Raw genomic sequence first — 22,294 nt, forward strand, 5'->3', positions numbered from 1 at the left:
CGGAGCCATAATGTGTACCTTTTAAAGTCTAATTTATCAATCAGCACATCATCATATAAAATAAACCAATATCTGATCCTTTCAAGAAACACAGACTAATATTAATCATCTTTAACAATATGCACCACGAGGGTGATTACTTTAAACTTTGTCCACACTATACAATTCACAGACATATCTTACAAGTTATAACTGCAATTTTAAAATAATGAATTAAATACAAATTCTTCATTTAATATGTTGCAGTGCAGCACTGATTTGACAGTAAATTGAACACGTTATTCTGTCTGCTGCTGAGTTTCATTGATTTGTTTCACTTTTTTTAATCTAAGAGAGGTAACTCAAGTAGGGAAAAAAATGAAACCCATAAACCAAGGTAACTGTTTCTAGAAAAAATAAAATACATTATTTAAATTCAAGGTTATTTAATATGGTCCTAAACCTGCACCCCCTTGTCACATGAGTAATCCTTATTCACAGTGCCATCAATTTCAGTGTGACTGCTCACGAATTTTTCTCATGAGAGTAATAGTTGCAGGATTGGGTTCAAGATACATAAATAATATATAAGAATAATAAACCTGGTGGAACACTTCATACAAGACTTCTACTTCCAACAGAATTGAGATGCTTAAATTCCATTGACTGTCAATGGGATTTAGGCTCCTAAATGCTTAAATTGCTTTTGAAAATGAGATTTAGGACCCTAAACCCATTAGGCACTGCAATGCTGAGCGCAGCAAAGCCTAAATACCTTTAAAAATCTGATCCTAACATGTTAGGGAAGGCATGTCAACTGACACGGGCCAGTCACAGGATTTTTATTGCAGAGCTTAGAAATTAAATGGAGAAGAGAAATGGAGCCGTAACTGGGGAGACAAGTGCAGTCCAGGATGTTTTTTTAAGATGGGAGAGACTAAAGCATATTGGTATTGTGAAGGGAAAAAAACAGAAGAGAACAAGAGGTTCAGGAAGAGAGTAAGGGAGAGGATGAATATGGGTATGAGAAAGATCAAGAGATGGGATGGGATTGGATAGGGTCACTGGGTATATGGAGGGGTTAAGGAGGAAAGCAGTTGAGAAATTTCTGCACCTGTGACAGGGAGGAGGAGAACTGAATTGCAGAAGGAGAGGGGAAAGTAAGGGAAGATCATGTTGTATTTTGTCAATTTTCAATTGGCAATAGCCTGGCAGTGAGAGAAGCAAAAGCAGGAGGCAGGGGAAGATTTGAAGAGTGAGTCAGTGGTGTTGAAAAGGTAGCTGAGATGGCAGGCATGGGATTCAATTAATTTGGAGTAGAGTTGATTAGCTAGGAAAACAGCAGAACTGAAGGTATGGAGGAAGTCTTTAATATGTAATTTAAGAGCAAAGTAGAACCAATGTCTATTTCTTAGAATCATAGAAGATTAGGGTTGGAAGAGACCTCAGGAGGTCATCTAACTCCAACCTCCTGTTCAAAGCAGGACCAATACCAACTAAATCGTCCCAGCCAGGGCTTTGTCAAGCCAGGCCTTAAAAACTTCTAAGTATGGAGATTCCACCACCTCCCTAGGTAACCAATTCCAGTGCTTCACCACCCTCACTTTTCTCTTCTACAGACTAAATAAGCCCAGTTCCCTCAGCCTCTCCTCGTAAATCACGTGCCCCAGCCCCCTGATCATTTTCATTGCCCTCCGCTGGACTCTCTCCAATTTGTTCATATCCTTTCTGTAATGGGGGCCCCAAAACTGGACGGAATACTCCAGATGTGGCCTCACCAGTGCCGAATAGAGGGGAATAATCACTTCCCTCGATCTGCTGGCAATGCTCCTACTAATGCAGCCCAATATGCGGTTAGCCTTTTTGCCAACAAGGGCACATTGCTGACTCATATCCAGTTCCTCATCCACTGTAATCCCCAGGTCCTTTTCTACAGAGCTGCCACTCAGCCAGTCGGTCCCCAGCCTGTAGCGGTGCATGGGATTCTTCCGTCCTAAGTGCAGGACTCTGCACTTGTCCTTGTTGAACCTTATCAGATTTCTTTTGGCCAATCCTCCAATTTGTCTAGGTCACTCTGGGACCTAGAGTGGGACCTAGACTCTGGTCACTTAGGGACGCTAACCCTACCTGCAGCATTTCTACCTCTCCTCCCAGCTTAGTGTCATCCGTGAACTTGCTGAGGGTGCAATCTATCCCATCGTTCAGATCATTAATAAAGATGTTGAACAAAACCGGCCCCAGGACCAACCCCTGGAGCACTTCGCTTGATACCAGCTGCCAAGTAGACATTAAGCCATTGATCACTACCCGTTGAGCCCAACAGTCTAGCCAGCTTTCTTTCCACCTTGTAGTCAATTCATCCAATCCATACTTTTTTAACTTGCTGGCAAGAATACTGTGGGAGACCATATCAAAAGCTCTGCTAAAGTCAAGATATATCATGTCCACCACTTTCCCCATATCCACAGAGCCAGTTATTCATCACAGAAGGCAATCAGGTTGGTCAGGCATGACTTGCCCTTGGTGAATCCATGTTGACTGTTCCTGATCACCTTCCTCTCCTCCAAGTGCTTCAAAATGGTTCCCTTGAGGATCTACTCCATGATTTTTACAAGGACTGAGGTGAGGCTGACTGGTCTGTAGTTCCCTGGGTTATCCTTCTTCCCTTTTTAAAATATGGGCACTATGTTTGCCTTTTTCCAATCGTCCGGGACCTCCCCCTATCACCACGAGTTTTCAAAGATAATGGCATGGTCAGGGAGCTCTGCGCGCTGCCTCTGCCTGCAGGCACTGCCTCTGCAGCTCCCCACTGGTTGCTGTTCCTGGCCAAAGGGAGCTACGGAGCTGGCGCTCAGGGCAGAGGCAGCGCGCAGAACTGTCTGACCATGCCTCCACCTAGGAGCTAAAGGAGGGGAATGTCACCACTTCTGGGAAGAGCCAGAGCCAGATAGGGATACTGCCAGGCCACCAACCCTCCTCACCCCAGCACCAGCGGGCATCCTGGGCTGCACGCCTCCACCCATCCTGCTCCACACTCATGGCACCCCCAGATTACCCCCCTCCCCCAGGATTTAGTCAGGGGTATATTATACAAGTCATGGACAGGTCATGGACTGTGTATTTTTGTTTACTGCCCATGGCCTGTCCATGATTTTTTCTAAAAATACCTGTGACTAAAATGTAGCTTTAATTATTAGTAATAGCACCACATATAAAAATGTTAGATTCTTCTAGAAAAATAAGGCAAAGAATACACTTTAGTAAAGTTGTTTCAATACAGATCGTAATACTATCTTATTTTTATTTTAAAGCAAATATACTAGGTTACAAAGTTATACTGTTACCGAGGTCATAAATTTCAGACTAAAGTAAGGACAAATATTAAATGGCAAGGATATGGCCAAATATTGCTATCAATTTTTAAGACAAAATCCTTTTTGAGACTAATGAAGAATTCTCTCTCAAAACCAATGTCACAATATTATTAAGGACAAAGGTCTTCAATTCCTCCCTGACTTTCAGTTAGATCTGTTTAGCCCAGATAATTATTTTCAAGCAGTACATCTCTGAATCAAAATTTATTTCTGGCACAACCTCAGGGAATTCAACAGAATTCCTCTGTAGATGAATTTGCCCCATTGGGTCACTTGGAAAGGACTGGAATACATGTGGCACCTTAGAGACTAACAAATTTATTTTCAGCACTGCTATGAGTACCCACATGGCCCCACAGTATGCCAACATTTTTATGGCTGACTTAGAACAACGCTTCCTCAGCTCTCATCTTCTAATGCCCCTACTCTACTTGCGCTACATTGATAACATCTTCATCATCTGGACCCATGGAAAAGAAGCCCTTGAGGAATTCCACCAGGATTTCAACAATTTGCATCCCACCATCAACCTCAGCCTGGACCAGTCCACACAAGAGATCCACTTCCTGGACACTACGGTGCTAATAAGCGATGGTCACATAACCACCACCCTATCCTGGAAACCTACTGACCACTATACTTACCTACATGCCTCCATCTATCATCCAGACCACACCACACGATCCATTGTCTACAGCCAAGCTCTATGATACAACCGCATTTGCTCCAAACCCTCAGACAGAGACAAACACCTACAAGATCTCCATCAAGCATTCTTACAACTACAATACCCACTTGCTGAAGTGAAGAAACAGATTGACAGAGCCAGAAGAGTACCCAGAAGCCACCTACTACAGGACAGGTCCAACAAAGAAAACAACAGAACGCCACTAGCCATCACCTTCAGCCCCCAACTAAAACCATCATTAAGAATCTATAACCTATCCTGAAGGACAACCCATCACTCTCACAGATCTTGGGAGACAGGCCAGTCCTTGCTTACAGACAGTCCCCCAACCTGAAACAAATACTCACCAGCAACCACACATCACACAACAAAAACACTAACCCAGGAACCTATCCTTGAAACAAAGTCCGTTGCCAACTGTGTCCACTTATCTATTCAGGGGACACCATTATAGGGCCTAATCATATCAGCCACACTGTCAGAGGCTCATTCACCTGCACATCTACCAATGTGATATATGCCATCATGTGCCAGCAATGCCCCTCTGCCATGTACATTGGCCAAACCAGATAGTCTCTACATAAACAAATAAATGGACACAAATCAGACGTCAAGAATTATAGCATTCAAAAACCAGTTGGAGAACACTTCAATCTCTCTGGTCACTCGATTACAGACCTAAAAGTGGCTATTCTTCAACAAAAAAACTTCAAAAATAGACTCCAAGGAGAGACTGCTGAATTGGAATTAATTTGCAAACTGGACACCATTAAATTAGGCTTAAATAAAGACTGGGAGTGGATGTGTCATTACACAAAGTAAAAACTATTTCCCTTGTTTATTATGTTTTATTATTATTATGTTTATTTCCCCTCCGCCCCCACTGTTCCTCACACGTTCTTGTCAACTGTTGGAAATGGCCCACCTTGATTATCACTACAAAAGGTTTTTTTTCTCTCCTGCTGGTAATAGCTCACCTTACCTGATCATTCCCATTACAGTCTGTATGGTAACACCCATTGTTTCATGTTCTCTGTGTATATAAAATCCCCCTACTGTATTTTCCACTGCATGCATCTGAATGAAGTGAGCTGTAGCTCACAAAAGTTTATGATCAAATAAATTTGTTAGTCTCTAAGGTGTCACAAGTATTCCTTTTCTTTTTGCAGATACAGACTAATACGGCTGCTACTCTGAAACTTGGAAAGGACTGCAAATCCTCCTGCAAACTGCTCTGCATGTGGAATGAAAAAAGTGATGCTGTTTTCTTTTCCTACTTAGGAAACATTATACCAGGAAACAACATACCACTGAGCTTTATCTGAGGAAATCTCTGTTGTCACCAAGCAAACAAATAAACCCTATCTTCAGGGGGTATGAATCCTGATATACTATGACCAAATAGATACTAGATTTTATCTGCATCTTCAGGAATAAGAAGAGGCAGCTTCCTCTTCTGAAAACTCTGATTAAAAACACAAGATCTTGTATCCTTCAAATCTACTCACATTTATTATTAATATTTGTAGTGATCAGGGCTCTTGGCCCCCTTTTGCCAGGCATTGGACAACCCCGTAGTACAAGATGTTCCCAGCTCCACAGAGTGTACATTCTACATAGACAAGACAAACGGTAATAGACAGATAATGACATAATGGATAAAGTACTTGAGTAATTAAAGAAAACATGCTAAAATCCTTTGGATACGATTTATAATTTGCATTTTAAAAAATCACCAAGACTCTTTTCAGGAAGTATATCTAAAATCTCGTATCATGGTAAAATTACCGGATTAGCATGATGCAATTAAGATTAGATTTTATACATGGTGCTGTGTGGCCTCTAGTCCTCCTGAAATCACTGGCAATTGAGGGGGTTCAGCTCCTTGTAGGACTGAACACTTTGTCCAATATATTTGCCATAAGTAAAACACTTTTAAGAAAAGTAAGACCTGGTTACTGTCAAGCAAATTCAGGACTAGAGAGACCCTAGAGAGGGGTTTTACAGGAGCTCTTAATTTCTACGGGGTTGCTGCAAAGATTAGGCAGTTTGTGTCATCTTTGTTTACCTTATGCAGTGTCCATCTGCCGAGACAAAATGCAAGCCCTGAGATATTAAAAAAAAACCGCTGTCAGAGTAGGGCACTATATCTGTGAGAAATGCTTCACATAGTTTCCAATATCACAAACTCCCCCTGCTTCTATTTAAATCCCTGTAGCTCTCTCCTCTGGAAGTTATTCAGTCTAGGATATTAATTCACTAGGTGGTTACCACAAGAGATAGAGAAGCAGCAGCAGCAGACAGCAACATGCCTCCAGAAGAAAGCCAAAAAGCTATGCCTGCAAAAAGGGCCATCAAAAAGCTCCGAACCACCAGCCTAGTAATCAGCTTGGCACGAGGCTGGCAACAGTGGGCAAGCGACCACAACACAAAGCAAGCCCAAGAGCCCCCAGGATGGATGCCCAATGCAGAAGAACCACCAACTGAGCCACCAAAAGAAAGGCTATTATCAAGATGGCCAGTTTCTACTAAGAGCAACCAAGAAAAGAGTGAGGAAAAATCCTCAGGGAAGGAGGCAGTGGCTAAAGGGGATGTAGAAAAAGATTCAAGTGAATCTGATGAAGCTCTCAGAAAGCTTAACATTAAAAGCAAAGAAGTGACCAAAACCATTGTAAGTAAAGTCTATGAAAGAGGAAATGACATTAGCCTCCTCAGTGATAGATATGAGAAGGATAATGGGAGCCTAGAGATGTGCGGGTGCAAGGAGGAGTCAAGTAATTTTGACAAAATCCTTGGTGACAAAATGTCTCCTACAAGGCGGAGGAAGTGCTCAAATCTGGTGACAGAGCTAACCAAGGGTTGGAAACAGATGGAACAAGAGGATAAAGTCCCAGAGTTAGAGATACATAAATGTCGCAGTGACAGCACGGATACGGAGGACAGTGGTTATGGGGGCGAGGCAGAAGATAGACTCCAGCAAGAAGACGCTGACCACATTATGAGGATTAAACGACCCATGCCATCACTGTAAGTGAACAAACACTTCATTAGGGTTCACCAAAATGGTTGTTAGTCCCTGAGGCAGATATAGGTTTCCAGGAGGGAGAGGAAAAAATGGAAGCCAAAATTTTAGTAGCTGGATAAGGGCCAAAGGGAGACTATCAAGTGTTAAGAAAAGGCAGCCCCCCATTTCCACCCTTGATTTGATTACTTCAAACTCACAAAGACTTCATGGGACTTAGATCCTTACTCGCATAGCATGAGTAAAATACTCATATTGATTATTGTGATAAACAGTTCACCCCAAAGTCATTGGCTGAAACATATCTCCATAAACCATGTGATAAAAAAGTTTGAATCTTGAATAGATTCCTAAAAATTGAATTCGCTCTGTGGATAAAGATCAAAAGAGAAATGGGCTAAATTCATTGAATAAATTATTTGAAATGAATAGCATTCCAAACTTTAACAGAAATAAACAAGGAAAAGATTGGAAGGGTCAAGGTCTACCAAAGTTTGCCTTCTAGCCACCAATCACAGGAAATTTATGATTTGGAATACACCCACCTGAGCCTAACAGATGATAGATGCTACAAGGAAAGACATGACTAGGACAATATTTTAAAAAGTAGCCTCCTTGATGCAAAGTTGTACTCACTTGCAACCATTCCCATGTTAACTTTTCCAGCACTAACATTTATGTATGCACCTGATGGAATGTATATCAACTGCATGCAGGTGTTTGTGCTAAAAATATGCACAGTCATTTTGGATACAAACTTGTATGCACAAAAATGGAGGCTGGGTTGAGGCTCCTTTGAAACTGAAGGTTTGTCTACATTACCCGCAGGATCACCGGGCAGCAGGAATTGATTTATCATGTCTAGTCTAGACACAATAAATCGACCGCTGAACGCTCTCCCATCGACTCCAGTACTCACTGGAGCGAGAGGTACAGGTGGAGTCAACGGGGGAGAGTCAGCTGTCAACTCACCGCAGTGAAGACACCGTGGTGAGTAGATCTAAGTACATTGACTTCAGCTACTTTATTCACATAGCTGAAGTTACGTAACTTAGATCGATTCCCCCACCCCCAGTGTAGACCAGGCCTGAGATTTGACTCCGACTCTCTTGCATACAGGAACACACACAATGAGGAAAAGCTTTGGGGATCATGGTGGATAATCAGTCCCACTGGAACACTGTGGCCGAAATGGCTATGGCAGTACTTGGATGCACAATTAGGGGGCTCTCAAGTAGGATTAGAGGGATTATTTTACCTCTGAATTTGACGCTGGTGTGACTGCTGCTGGAATATGGGGTTCAGTTCTGTGTCCTCCATTTAAGAATGATGTCGATAAATGGGAGAGGGTTCAGAGAACAATTAAAGGATTAGACAACATGCCTCACAGTAATAGGCTAAATAGATGGAGCTTATAGAGTCTATCAAAAAAAGATTAAGGGGTGACTTGATTAAAGTCAATAAGTTCCTAGATGGGGAACAAATATTTGATATGGGCTCTTCAGTCTAACAGAGAAAGGAATAATATGACCCAATGGCTGGAAGCTGAAGCTAGACAAATTCACACTGGAAATAAGGTATACATTTTTAACAGTAATGGTATTTAACCATTGGAACAATTTACCAAAGGTGATAGTTGCTTCTCCATCACTGACAATTTTTAAATCAAGACTGGATGTTTTTCTAACAGATCTGCTCTAGGAATTATTTAGGGGAAATTCTATGGCCTGTATTATAGATGGATGATTACAATGGTCCCTTTGGGTCTAGGAATCTATGAAAAATGCTAAATTTACAGTTATTAAAGAAATCAATTCAACCCTGTTTATGTAAGCAAAAATTACCAGTGAAGTTTCTGACCCCTTTTCTGGCTCCTTTAGCATAAATGTTTCGGCTGAGTAAGAATGGGCTTAAGCTCATGCTTAAAGTTAAGCATGTGCTTAAGTGTTTTATTGAATTGGAACCTATACAAGTTTCTGGATTCTGCTCACTTAAAGTAGGTAAATATAAAATAAACCATCTGAGACAAACAAACTTACAAAAACATTACATTTACTGCAAACATCATGGTTATAACTCAGATATAGAACTGGTCTGATTATTTAGTTCGTCAAGAAAGACACTGTACTTTGGTATTGTTTCTCTACAGAATTGAACACTGAGCATGAATTGTCAAGTGTGAAATCCCAGGCATGTCAGAAAAATCACTATAATCAAATCTTACAAAATAATGTTTTATCCGTCAGAAACAACCTGATGTGTAGGAGGTTCCCTGATGTCTGCAAAATGGTGTGAGGAAAACAGAAAGAGCACAATCTGTTATTTAGGTTAAGAATTGCAGCATATTTAACTTTCATTTTAAATATACGTGGAAAGAATTATTATGAAAAACATACCTCTCCTATAATGAATTAAACAGCAAGTCTAAATGTTAGCACCAAACTGAACTTTAAGTACTATTTCCTTGTAAGGGTTCCTGTTTGAAGAAAAATGCATCCAATGAAGTGAGCTGTAGCTCACGAAAGCTTATGCTCTAATAAATTTGTTAGTCTCTAAGGTGCCACAAGTACTCCTTTTCTTTTTGCGAATACAGACTAACATGGCTGCTACTCTGAAAAATAGTATGTTAATTTTTGGTTTCAGAGTAGCAGCCATGTTAGTCTGTATTTGCAAAAAAGAAAAGGAGTACTTGTGGCACCTTAGAGACTAACAAATTTATTTGAGCATAAGCTTTCGTGAGCTACAGCTCACTTCATCGGATGCATTCGGTGGAAAATACAGTGGGGAGATTTATAGACACACACAGAGAACATGAAACAATGGATTTTATCATACACACTGTAAGGAGAGTGATCACTTAAGATGAGCTATTACCAGCAGGAAGCGGGGGGGGGGCGCGGGGGAGGAAAACCTTCTGTGGTGATAATCATGGTGGGCCATTTCCAGCAGTTAACAAGAACGTCTGAGGAACAGTGGGGGGTGGGAGGGAGAAATAACATGGAGAAATAGTTTTACTTTATGTAATGACCCCATCCACTCCCAGTCTCTATTCAAGCCTAAGTTAATTGTATCCAGTTTGCAAATTAATTCCAATTCAGCAGTCTCTCCTTGGAGTCTGTTTTTGAAGTTTTTTTGTTGAAGGTAGTCACTCTCAGATCTGTAATCGTGTGACAGGAGAGATTGAAGTGTTCTGCGACTGCTTTTTGAATGTTATAATTCTTGACGTCTTATTTGTGTCCATTTATTCTTTTACGTAGAGACTGGAGGGGAGAGCAATCGGAGGGGCTGTCAGCGTGTCCTCCTGCTCCTGCACCCCGCTTACCCCTTCTCCACATAGAGCAGGGTGGGGACACGTTGAGAGAGAGCTTGGGGCAGCAGCAGCTATCTCAACTTCATGATTGACTTAAAAAGAAATGTTCTTAAGAGTGGGGTCAGTGTACTTAAAGGGGCAATGCGCATCTCTCGCTCTCCCTCCCCCCCCACTCAAACACAGGGTGTGTGTCTGTCTCAGTCTGCCATGCTGTGTCCCCTTCCTCCATTCATGCTGCCTTGTAGAGTGTGAGGCTACATCAACAATAATGTGTTAACCCTTGAGGGCTCAGCCAAAAGCTAGTTCATCATTTAGCAGTAAGGCATTCCCTGGGAAATATCCCACCCACCAACTTCACCACCTCAACCAAGCTTCACAATCATCATTGCTGTGTACAGTATTAAATTGTTTGTGTGTGTATATATATAATACAATACATAATTTTTTGTCTGGTAAAAAAAATTTCCCTGGAATCTAACCCCCCCCCCATTTACATTAATTCTTATGGGGGAAATTGGATTCACTTAACATCATTTCTCTTAAAGTTGCATTTTTCAGGAACATAACTACAACATTAAGCGAGGAGTTACTGTACTGCAAATACCGCCTTCTCAGCCGCCCTGGAACCTGCATGGGACATATCAAAAGCTTCTTCCAGACCTGAGACACGCTTTTCCCTGCGCCACTTGGGATCTGGGGAGGGAAGGGAAGGAGAAGCATGGAGCGGCTGCAGCTGGCCCAGGACTCCTCCAGGCAGGTGGTGGGAAGCCCGGCGCATGGTGGTCCAGCCACAGGGGCAGAAGGGGTGGAGCCAGGGCTAGCCTCCCCAAAGGGGGGCTCCACCCACCGCCCATGTCCTGATCAAGTATTATCATCTTATCAACTAGAGTTGGTTAATAACATGGTAAAAGGATCCTGATTGGTTAATAATTAAATCTCACAGTGGTTTAATATCATGTGCTGCGAGGAGTTGCAGGAGATACATTGAAGAGCCACTTGTGGCTCATGGGCCTCAGTCTGAGTATCACTGGCCTAGATTATTCAAGATGCCTGGGGTATTTTTTAGCTTCAGCTTATTTTTAACATCACTTTCAAATTCAGCATCTAAGGCTGGGATTTGCAAGAGAGCCTGCAGGATTTAGGGTAGAATTTTCCAAAGTGTACAACTCACTTACCAGCCTAAGTCCCACTGAAAGTCATGGGATTTAGACTCCTAAGTGAGTTGGGCACTTTTGCAACACTAATCCTTAGGTACCCAAATCCATTAAACATCCCATGGTAGCTGGACACTAAACTCCCTCAAGCCTCTTTGAAAATCCCAGTTTAAGAATTTAGGCCCAGATTTGTAAAGGTATTGATGCATTGCTAAATGTAGCATAGTAGTGTCCAACAGATTTAGAGCCAAAAGCTCATTTTTAAAATGGATTTAACGACTTAGGAGCCAAAATCCCATTGACAGTCAGTAGGATTTAGGTTCCTAAATCCATTCTGAAAATATTTAGGCTCCTAAATCGGTTAGGCACTGCAATGCTGAGCCCCACTGTTTATTTAATAAGACAACCCCTGCCGCCTCTATTGGAAGAATGTTCATAGATTCATAGCTTCTAAGGCCAGAAGGGACTATTGTGATCATACAATGAGGGAGAAAATCCATGAGTGGATCCTTGTAGTATTCCTCCTGTTGCAGGATCCACTGAGTAAGGGAGCAGACTGAGTGCAAAACCTATCAAATCAGAATAGAAGGATTTTATACCCACTTTAAACTCACTTAGCCAGGATGTAAAAAAGCTTCACAAGGCATCAGGGCTGTGGAGAATCAGGGCCAGTGTTCATACTGTATCCGAATCACCATGTCAGAAATGAGAGCCCTGGAAGTAGAGCTGGTGTAATAATGCCAAAACAGATACATTGATCTATTTGCAAACAGACAGATGGACTCTGCTCCACTGCTATCCCTGGGGTCACAACATTAGTTATCTATAAACATCAGCAGCTTTTCAGAGAAGTGTTCAGATTTCACAAATTTTAGCACAAACAAAGCTCTGAAAATTCAAACCAGAAGGGCCTTATTCACTGTTCATCTTTCTTCTGTTTCAGTCATCCAATCAGGGAGCAGACCAATACCATGTTATACAGATGACTAATCACGTCCTACAAATAATGAATGGCTAATAGTCAATATGAAACAGTTCTCAAATAGAGGCTGAGAACCGACCAGTAATACAAATACAATTCATTGTACAGCCTCAGAAATCAGGATCAGTATGTTGGCAATTCACAAACAGGGTGGAAAGAGAATACATTTGCAAGGGGTGTTATCTGCAACTAATAATGTGACCAGCTCTACCTGGAACCAACCCAAATTAAAATGAACTGCTCACTAAAAATAAAATGTTTCAGAGTAGCAGCCGTGTTAGTCTGTATTCGCAAAAAGAAAAGGAGTACTTGTGGCACCTTAGAGACTAACAAATTTATTAGAGCATAAGCTTTCGTGAGCTACATCGGATGAAGTGAGCTGTAGCTCACGAAAGCTTATGCTCTAATAAATTTGTTAGTCTCTAAGGTGCCACAAGTACTCCTTTTCTTTTTTTTTAAAATAAAATGTAACTGTAGCAAGGAAGTAACTATCTTTCTACTGGGATAGCCTGAATATCTCTAATATCTTATATGTCAAATATTAATGCAGTTACCTGGGAGAACAGAAGATTAACCATACATACTAAGGTGTAAATGGGTAAAATAACACTTTTTATAGTACTTACAGCTGTCTGTCTTGGAAAGAATAATTTTTTTGCATTTATAGTGCTGCTTTTAGGATTATATTTTTTATTAAACAGTCATATATTTCACTTTAAATTTATATTCTTGGAACATACCATATAACCTGCTATTTTTGTTAATCATTCAGTTTTGCTTTAACAACCACACACTTATTTTTTGGTTTTTTATGTGTTTGGTTTTAAATAAGGCAGTCTTCTGTTTCCCCTCTAGGTTTCAGTGAGAACACACAGTGCCAGTAATTATTTCTCACATCAGCACCCACATCCATGCCAGCTGTAACTCTAGCTGGAGTCAGACTGATCTCCCAGGAGACTACATGCAAATTCTACATGCTGGGATGATAATATTTAGTCTGTACCTAGAAACAAAACTGGTGGTGCATGAGTAAAATGAAAATTGTCACAATGAAGAAAACAGTGTGGACGTTCTCATGCATTAGGCAACCAAAGAAACAGAGGGAAATGACAGCACAGATCATGCAAAGGACAACATCCCCTTAGACATGCAGAATACATTCTTGCAAATACGCCTTAGAATTTATTATTACTGAAAATGTGGTAGCGTCCCGAGGCCCCAGTTTTGATCAGGGAACCATTGTGTTAGGCGCTGTACAAACACAGAAGATGACATGTTCTCTGCTTCAAGCAGTTGACAACATACGAGAGAGAGGGAGAGACTAATCTGAAAAAATAAACTGGAAGTCAGTGTATTTACTAAAAAAAGAAAAAGGAGTACTTGTGGCACCTTAGAGACTAACAAATTTATTTGAGCATAAGCTTTCGTGAGCTTCAGCTCACTTCATCGGATGCACTCACGAAAGCTTATGCTCAAATAAATTTGTTAGTCTCTAAGGTGCCACAAGTCCTCCTTTTCTTTTTGCGAATGCAGACTAACACAGCTGCTACTCTGAAACCAGTGTATTTACTGGTTAACGCCTCAAGAAAGTAGACCATGGGGCAAATAGAAATGTGAAAAGCAGGAAGGGTTAAACTGTATGAGGCATGTAGAAGAGGCAAAGTGAGAATTAGATTATCCCTAGCCATGTAGGGTTGGGGAGTAAAAAGTAAATGGGAAATAAAGTGGTGCTAATCTAGGCATCTTGGGAAAAGATTAGAATGGAAAGGCAGTAACAATATTTGGTTAGAAAGGAGGATTAAAGAGCTAGGTGGGAACAGAAAACATAGGAGACAAAGTAAATAAAAGAACAATCAGAGAATGCTGAGTTCAGCAATGCTGCCTCCTTCACTTCTCCTGATCCCAGGAAATTGCTGCTACAGGAGTTTTGCAGAGTTCCACCGGGACTAGGGAGGACACAAGCTAAGCATATGAGTAAGGGAAAACCACTCTCAGTGTATGTCTACTCAGCAAAGAAAACCCACTGGCTTGTGGGGCTCGGGCTGTGGGGCTGTTTCATTGCTGTGTAAACCTCTGGGCTCAAGCTGGAGCCGGGGCTACTGGGACCCTGTGAGGTGTGAGGGTCCCAGAGCTCGGGCTCCAGCCCAGGCCTGGAAGTCTATGCAGCAGCATAGCCTCTTCATTGACAGTTGGGGAAGTGGTCAGTCAAGGAGCCTGATGGGGGCCACGGCTGGGCAGGATGTTTTGTGTGGGGGACTCGCTTCCAAACAGGACAACGGAACAATAACTCAGAGTCAAAAGCTCACCAAGTTCTCTCTGCTGACCTGGCAACAAGCTGCATAACTGGTTTGCTGATAGTACTGTAATGTAATATTGTAACACTCTTCTGCCAGGCCTCCATCTTATACACACACACACACACACACACACACACACACACACACACACACACACACACACAATATTCCATGACTGCAAATTAGAGGGAAACAAAATAGTGCTTTACATCATTATGGCCCTGACTGTCCTTTGTTTTACCCCACATTACTGGTGCAACTGACTTTAAAAATCAACCTAATTGGCCAAGGGAGATCACACCCCAGGTGTCCTCCAGTGGCACAGAAGTGAGATAGCTGCTTTTAAACCCATCACCCTTTCTCTCCTCTACCAGCAAAGCAGGGGCAGAGGTGTCATTGGAGAGAAGCACCTGTGGCTGAGATACTTGGTTGCATTTTGGCCCCATTGGGCCATTGCAGCCTGGTAGGTTAGAGCTGACCTCAGAGTAGTAACAGCATCAGGGAATTTAAACCATTTTGCACATTTGCCCTGATTTGCACTCTGCAATATAACTGCATCTCAGGACTTGGCCCAATACCTAGGAATGACGTAGCCATGGATGTTTTTAGCAAGTTCAAGGTTGAATGGGATTAGTGTGTAGTCAGGGCAACACCTTCCTGCCCTTTGGGCCTTTGAAAATCTTTAACTAAATGAGTTAAAAATGTTGGGTAACATGTTTTATTTGGGGCTTACTCCAATGAAAAGTAAGTATTTTCCTATTGTATGGGGTGGTAGATTCTTACATTGACATGCTCCTCATCATACTTGTCTTATACTTATGCACACTGTTTTGCAAAATCAAAACTGACTGAAAGGGGCAGATTTTCAAATACTGGCCTCATTTTTTCCATCATGAATAGCAGTGGGTGCCATTTTTGCACTTGCAATTATTGGCACTTCAAATTTAGTTCACTTCAATTTCTAGGCCCTTGATGAACTGACAGAAACAGGGAGAAGGATAGCTAAGTGAGCAAGTAAATTGGAGAGGTAATTGCATTCACTCTTTTGCACCCACAGAGTGGGTTAATGCTGGGCAGAAAATGTGACTAACAAAATTGAGATCCAACATACAAGTTGGAGTCTGATGCAAGATCAGCCTGGCAATTAATGTGTTGCTTTTAAATACAAAATTGATAGATAAATGTAATGCATCTATACTAAAGAACTAACTTTAGAATTAGTAAAAATATGCCATCTAGTGGTTAGTACTCTGGACTGGTAAAAGTTGCATCTTACAAAAGAAAACAGTAAATAGCACGAGTGAGCCCCTAAAAGCGGTGAAATGAAAAAAAAAATCAAGCCTCATTTTTGTTTCTTTTAGTGTAAGCAGGTTTACAGAAGAACTAAGCAGCAAGACCCACAGGAAATATAGTCCTGTTAATGCTCTGAAGGGCAGATGGCAAGAATGGGCAGACCAGCATGTGATAACGCAAAAGCTGAATCCTTTCAGTGAGGAATTTGACTACCAGCTGGCCCAGTCAACACGCCTGCACAAAGGAGATAAGGGCTATGGTCGTCCTAAAGAGGGAACTAAAACTGCTGAAAGGGCCAAGAGAGCGGAGACTCACATTCACCGGGAGATAAGAGATATGTGCTTTATCATTGCAACAATGGCTCCACCGAGGCACGATGGCAAGATCCAAGTCACCTTTGGGGAACTCTTTGACAGATATGTCCGTATTTCAGACAAGGTTGTTGGGATTCTCATGAGAGCTAGGAAACATGGGTTGGTGGACTTTGAGGGAGAAATGCTATGGCAAGGCAGGGATGATCATGTCATAATCACTTTACTGAAATAAATATACAACCCATTATGGTAAAACTTAAAATACATCAATTTTTCCATTGCTGCCAGTTACCTCACCATTAAATAGTCAATGTTTTGAATATAGGAATTTACCATGCAGTGGGAAAGATACTTAAAATTTGTTCTAGGGACTTTTTTATAGTTACGCCTGTGATACCAAGCATCCTTTTGCTATTCCCTTTGTATTGTGCCCTCTACCAACAGAGTTTACAACATTATAAAGTTATTTCCTACTCAGACAAGGATGGATGTTGAAGAACTGACATGAATACATGTATGGAATGACCAAAATAAATGTAAAAGCATAATGGCAGCAAGACGGCTCCACCTCAATCCCAACCCTGAGTTGCTTTCAGGTACAAGACTTCCCCCACCCTAAATTAATTTAGATGGGATTTTTGGAATTATAAAGTGTGTTGGATCAGGAACCAACTGAGAATATGAACTTTAATGTGCAATCTATTAAATTGACCTTTCAGTCCTATCCTATATTTCATAATTAAGTCACTAAAAATCTATTTACGGGCATACAAATTGAATTTGAATGTACAGTCATCTGCATTTACGACTAAGGTATAGGATATACCACAGTTATTTCCTATTCTAAGTATAACAAAACACTACTGCAGACACCATAGTGTAATAACTTATTGACAAATGTTGATGTTTTAATGGTGAGCACTGTATTTGTGATGTTTTCCCTTACATTTCATACACAAAATAAGATACAACTGCTCTCTTGCACAAAGAGGGCTTTATATTTAAGACTGAGAAATGGATGGAATGGTGGCATACATTCCCTACAGAAAAATATTGAACACAAGGCAAGACTTGAATGCATAGAGGATAAGGAAATTCATGAAAATGACTGCATATTAGTATATAGAAATGATTTCCTATTCAATACATCTATAGCAATAAAGGGAAATTAACAGACAGCACATAATTCCAGGAACAAGTCGAGAATAAGTGTATGGTGCTAGACACTTGTAAACAGCTGCATTACAGAAAATGTACAAGATCAAGATGCAGGAGTAGCAATGGTAGGGACATTTTCCAGTAGACAGACCCCACTTCTGTGAGTGAGGAACACATGAGCAATATTTTTCCTAATTAAAGAGAATACATCATCTGTGTATTCAGAAAGCCAGTATTTCATAAGATGTTCTACAGAATATGGGCCTAATTCTACAACCCTTATTCATGTTAGGTTGTTCCAATAAAGTCAATGGCACTATTTCAGCCCAAGCAATGTTCAGCGTGAGTAAAGGTTGCAGAATTCAGCAATGTACATTTTAGAGAAAAGTTTAAAATGGTGTTTCTATACTATGTACCTCACTTCTATGCTGTACATAGTATAGATTTCTATATTGCGTATAATGCTTACTGGATTATATAGACAACAGCTTCTCAAGATTATTACTATGTAAATTTCACACAAAATATACTATTGCCAGAATAAAAAGTTGATTTAGGAGGAAAAAAGTTTGGGCAAACAATTTACAAACAGTTAAAAATGAGAACCCAAATGGTTTCCTTTAATAAGTTTCTTTCACACTGAAAGATCAAACATTTTCTTGCTCAAGAAAAGGGTATCCATACATTTTGCCTCAATTTGGTAAACCAAGAACTGTTAACTTAGCATTAAAACACAAATACTCCAGTTTGAACTTCCTGGTAGGCATATTTTTTGTATGCAAATAAAACAGACCTCAATTTTTTACAGGCAAATAATTCAAGAATCAAATAATAATATGCTCCTACAGTACAATCTTGTTCTAAAACAATATTAACGTTGTAAGCAAGGTAACTGATTGTGAAGTTAGCCAAGATAAAAACGGGTATTCCATTGCAGGTCTGATCCAATAGCCTTTTTGGTGACAATGCTACTACTCATGCAAATAAGAGCTGCAGGACCAGGCTCTAATTTGCAGATAAATATTGTAATATGAAATGCTGTATCTACAGTTTCTTGCATTACCCTCCCGGGTTCTTCATAGGTATAGTGGTATTCCTATTTAATTATTAAGTCATTTGCCTGTTGTCCTTTAGAAGGCTGTCAAAATACAATACCTGAATGACAAAGTGCTAATTTGAGTACCAGCACTTGCTTATTTTCTCCATCCCTACTTAGAAGAGAAACATGTTCATTCACATATTATCTGATATATTAAACAGACCATTTTATAATGTGAACTTCCCCTGCTCCAAGCCACTATCCTGTTAGATACTCATCCTTGTGCTAAGGTCAACGGATCTGTTATAATGGGATATTCATGGCAGCGTACATCCAAACTGGGAAGCAGGATCATCCTTTAAATAGGACACCCAAAACAAGATACATTATATTTGCATATCTTGTACAGCTTCCCCTGGACACCATGGCATGGAGAAAGCTTCTATCAAAAGAAAGGAAATTACATTGGCTAGGATTGGATGACTAATATGCAGTTAGGTGAAGTTATGAATTGATGGAGACCTGATTACTCTGCCCTGAGACTGAGGGCTTATCTTCACTATGGGGGTAAGTCAACCTATTGTATGAAGAGCCACAAAAGGATCTCTCAGAACTGGGTGACTGGGCAACAAAATGGCAGATGAAATTTAATGTTGATAAATGCAAAGTAATGCACACTGGAAAACATTATCCTAACTATACATATACAATGATGGGGTCTAAATTAGCTGTTACCACTCAAGAAAGAGATCTTGGGAGTCATGGTGGAGAGTTCTCTGAAATCATCCACTCAATGTGCAACAGCAGTCAAAAAAGCAAACCATGTTGGGAATCATCAAGAAAGGGATAGCTAATAAGACAGAAAATATACTGCCTCTATATAAATCCATAGTTCGCCCACGCCTTGAATACTGCATGCAGATGTGGTGGCCCCATCTCAAAAAAGATATATTGGAATTGGAAAAGGTTCAGAAAAGGGAAACAAAAATTATTTAGAATGTCTTCAGTATGAGGAGAGATTAATAAGACTGGGACTTTTCAGCTTGGAAAAGAGGCGACTAAGGGGGGATATGTTGGAGGTCTATAAAATCATGACTGGTGTGGATAAAGTAAATCAGGAAGTGTTATTTACTCCTTCTCATAACACAAGAACAAGGGGCCACCAAATGAAATTAATAGGTAGCACGCTTAAAACAAACACAAGAAAGTATTTTTTCATGCAATGCACTGTCAACCTCTGGAAACTCCTTGCCAGAAGGTGTTGTGAAGGCCAATACTATAACGGGGTTCAAAAAGAAGCTAGATAGATTTATGGGAGATAGGTCCATCAATGGCTATTAGCCAGGATGGGCAGGAATGTGTCCCTAGGCTCTGTTTTCCAGAGGCCAGGATTGGGTGACAGGGCATGGATCACTTGATGATAATCTCTCTGTTCATTTCCTTTGGGGCACCTGCCATTGGCGACTGTCAGAGGACAAGATACTGGGCTTGATGGACCTTTGGTCTGGCCCAGTATGGCTGTTTTTATGTTGTATTCTGTTAATTCAGAGATCAAAAGAACATCCTGGTATTTAAATGAATTGTAAACATGGGATTTCTCTGTATTCATCTCTCTTTGAAATGTATAGCAAGTCATCTGTGAATGGTGGAGAAACAAGCAAATTGCCTTATGTTAATTCCTATAGCTAAGTACCAGTGATGGACCTCCTTCAAAGTCATCCTAATTACCTTTTGTTCCCAGAGGAATTCCCAACTTGTCAAAGAGGACATAAAATTGTATAAAACCTTGGGTCCTGATTCTGTCATCTCAGATCTGCTTAAGCTTCATCGTGGAAGTTTGAGGTGCAAGACTGAGGTTCCAGTTATGCTGGTACACCCTAAATATGAGATTTGAACACTGAACATTAACCTATGAACTATTTCTGAAAGAACTCTTTGCAACTATAAAGTTCACCTTCTCTGCTATGAATCTGAACCTCAGTGAATTGAGCTCATCTGTATGTATATTAATCTTTTAATACTCTCTTGTTTTTTAATAAATTTTAGTTTAGTTAATAAGAATTGGCTGTGGCATGTATTTGGGTAAGATCTGAAATATTCATTAACCAGGGAGGTAATGTGTCCGATCCTTTGGAATTGGTAAAACTTTTTATTTTATATGATGAAAAAGGATGTTCAGAAATCATCATATTTGGCTTAGGTACCTGGATGGAGGCTTGAGGCTGGGTCACTTTAAGAGAACTGTGTTGTCTGGACTTCTGAGTAACGAGTAAGGTAATAAAGAAGCTGTTTTGTGCTGGCTTGGTAAATCAATGTATTGATATATCCACCAGCTTTTTGGGGGTTGTCTGTCCCATTCTTGGCAGTTCACCCTAACTGAGTGACCACAGCTGGCCCCCACTGGGACCCGGTTAAAAATGTACTTGGGGAATAAATGCTATTACAGTAGTAAGGACTACCTGTCTGAAGAATAATTACAATATTGATGCTTGTTAGAGAAAGCTACCAACTTAAAAAAAACTCCACTTCATTTGACCGGAGAGAATAACCATCAGGAGGCCTACTCTAATGGACAAGAAGTATGACGACACCTCCAGTACAGGTTCAGTGGTTGTGCTCTATGACCTTGCAGGGTTGGGACATGATTAACGTTATAAAAAAGCATTTAATGTTGGGATTTGTACAAAGTATCTTTTCTTTAACCTGCAGAGCACATTATATTGCAGATACTTGACCTTTTTTATTTGGACACATACTTCTAAAATAAAGTCCTCCTGGGGGAACACAAGGCTATGTTCCACTGGTTTAATAAGGTAGTTAAACTATGGACTTTGCACCAGACAGCAAAATAAGTTCTATTTGTTGACTTTTCTTCTGAGGTCCATGAGAACACTGATCACTTCATCCAAGTATTCATTTTAATCCTGCCTGGTCTCAGAGGATTGGTCCTGCAATAGCAGATCACCTCTGTGAGATAGACACATCCAAAATACTGTTGTGAGAAGCAGTTGAAGAGGGAAGACGTATATAAACAGAGCCCTCATCCAGCTTTGCCAGGTGGATCACCGGGAACTGATTTGTCTGAGCATCTCATCTGAAGAACCAAAGCCTCCTATGCCTACTTGAAACAGATCTGCCCCCCCCCTCCTAGGGAGAAGTTCTTAGCTCATGGAATGTTTTAGATTGACAGGAAGCATACTTGAAATCCTGCCTACTCATGTTAGCAGTGTTTTTAAATGCATAAGGGGGTATTTAGCATGTCAGATGTTTCATACTTCTTTATTTCTGTTGCCTTTACTTTTCATCTGAAAATAGGCTGAGACAATGCCTGCCTGGACTTGGCTGTCTGTGAAGGTCCTGTATAGTCAGCAGGCTGCTCTTTCAGGTAAGAATCTCCCACAGGTAGATGAGAAGGTTACTCACCTTGTGCAGTAACTGAGGTTCTTTGAGATGGTTGTCCCTGTGGGTGCTCCACTTTAGGTGTCTTGGTGCCCTGTGCTTATAATCGGAGATTTGTAGGAGCAGTGCCCCCTAGTTGGCTGTGCACGCGTGGTAGCCATCTCGCACTGCTCCGAGTGGTTACCCACATGCACAGCCAACTGTTCCCCAGTTCCTTCTCTACCCCAGAGGATCGACATGAAACTCCGAAGTAGAGGGGAGGGACTGTAGTTGAGAACCCACAGG

General features: G+C 40.8%; 1 protein-coding gene across 1 annotated transcript; it reads left to right on the forward strand.

The window, feature by feature from the left end:
• Window positions 1-6,282: 6,282 nt before the first annotated feature.
• Window positions 6,283-19,308, forward strand: ABRA (actin binding Rho activating protein). The gene is made up of 2 exons (XM_038392651.2): window positions 6,283-7,068; window positions 16,168-19,308. Exons 1-2 carry the CDS (start codon window positions 6,350-6,352, stop codon window positions 16,643-16,645), a joined length of 1,197 nt encoding a protein of 398 aa, XP_038248579.1. The 5' UTR covers window positions 6,283-6,349; the 3' UTR covers window positions 16,646-19,308.
• The last annotated feature ends 2,986 nt before the right edge of the window (window positions 19,309-22,294 follow it).

This window comes from Dermochelys coriacea, chromosome 2 (assembly GCF_009764565.3).
Source record: "Dermochelys coriacea isolate rDerCor1 chromosome 2, rDerCor1.pri.v4, whole genome shotgun sequence".
NCBI lineage: Eukaryota > Metazoa > Chordata > Testudines > Dermochelyidae > Dermochelys > Dermochelys coriacea.

Excerpts from the sequence above, each read along its gene's own strand:
- ABRA (XM_038392651.2), top strand. The coding sequence starts at position 6,350 with ATGCCTCCAGAAGAAAGCCAAAAAGCTATGCCTGCAAAAAGGGCCATC. Across the intron at positions 7,069-16,167 it reads AAACGACCCATGCCATCACT|TGTAAGCAGGTTTACAGAAG; the intron begins GTAAGTGAACAA and ends TGTTTCTTTTAG.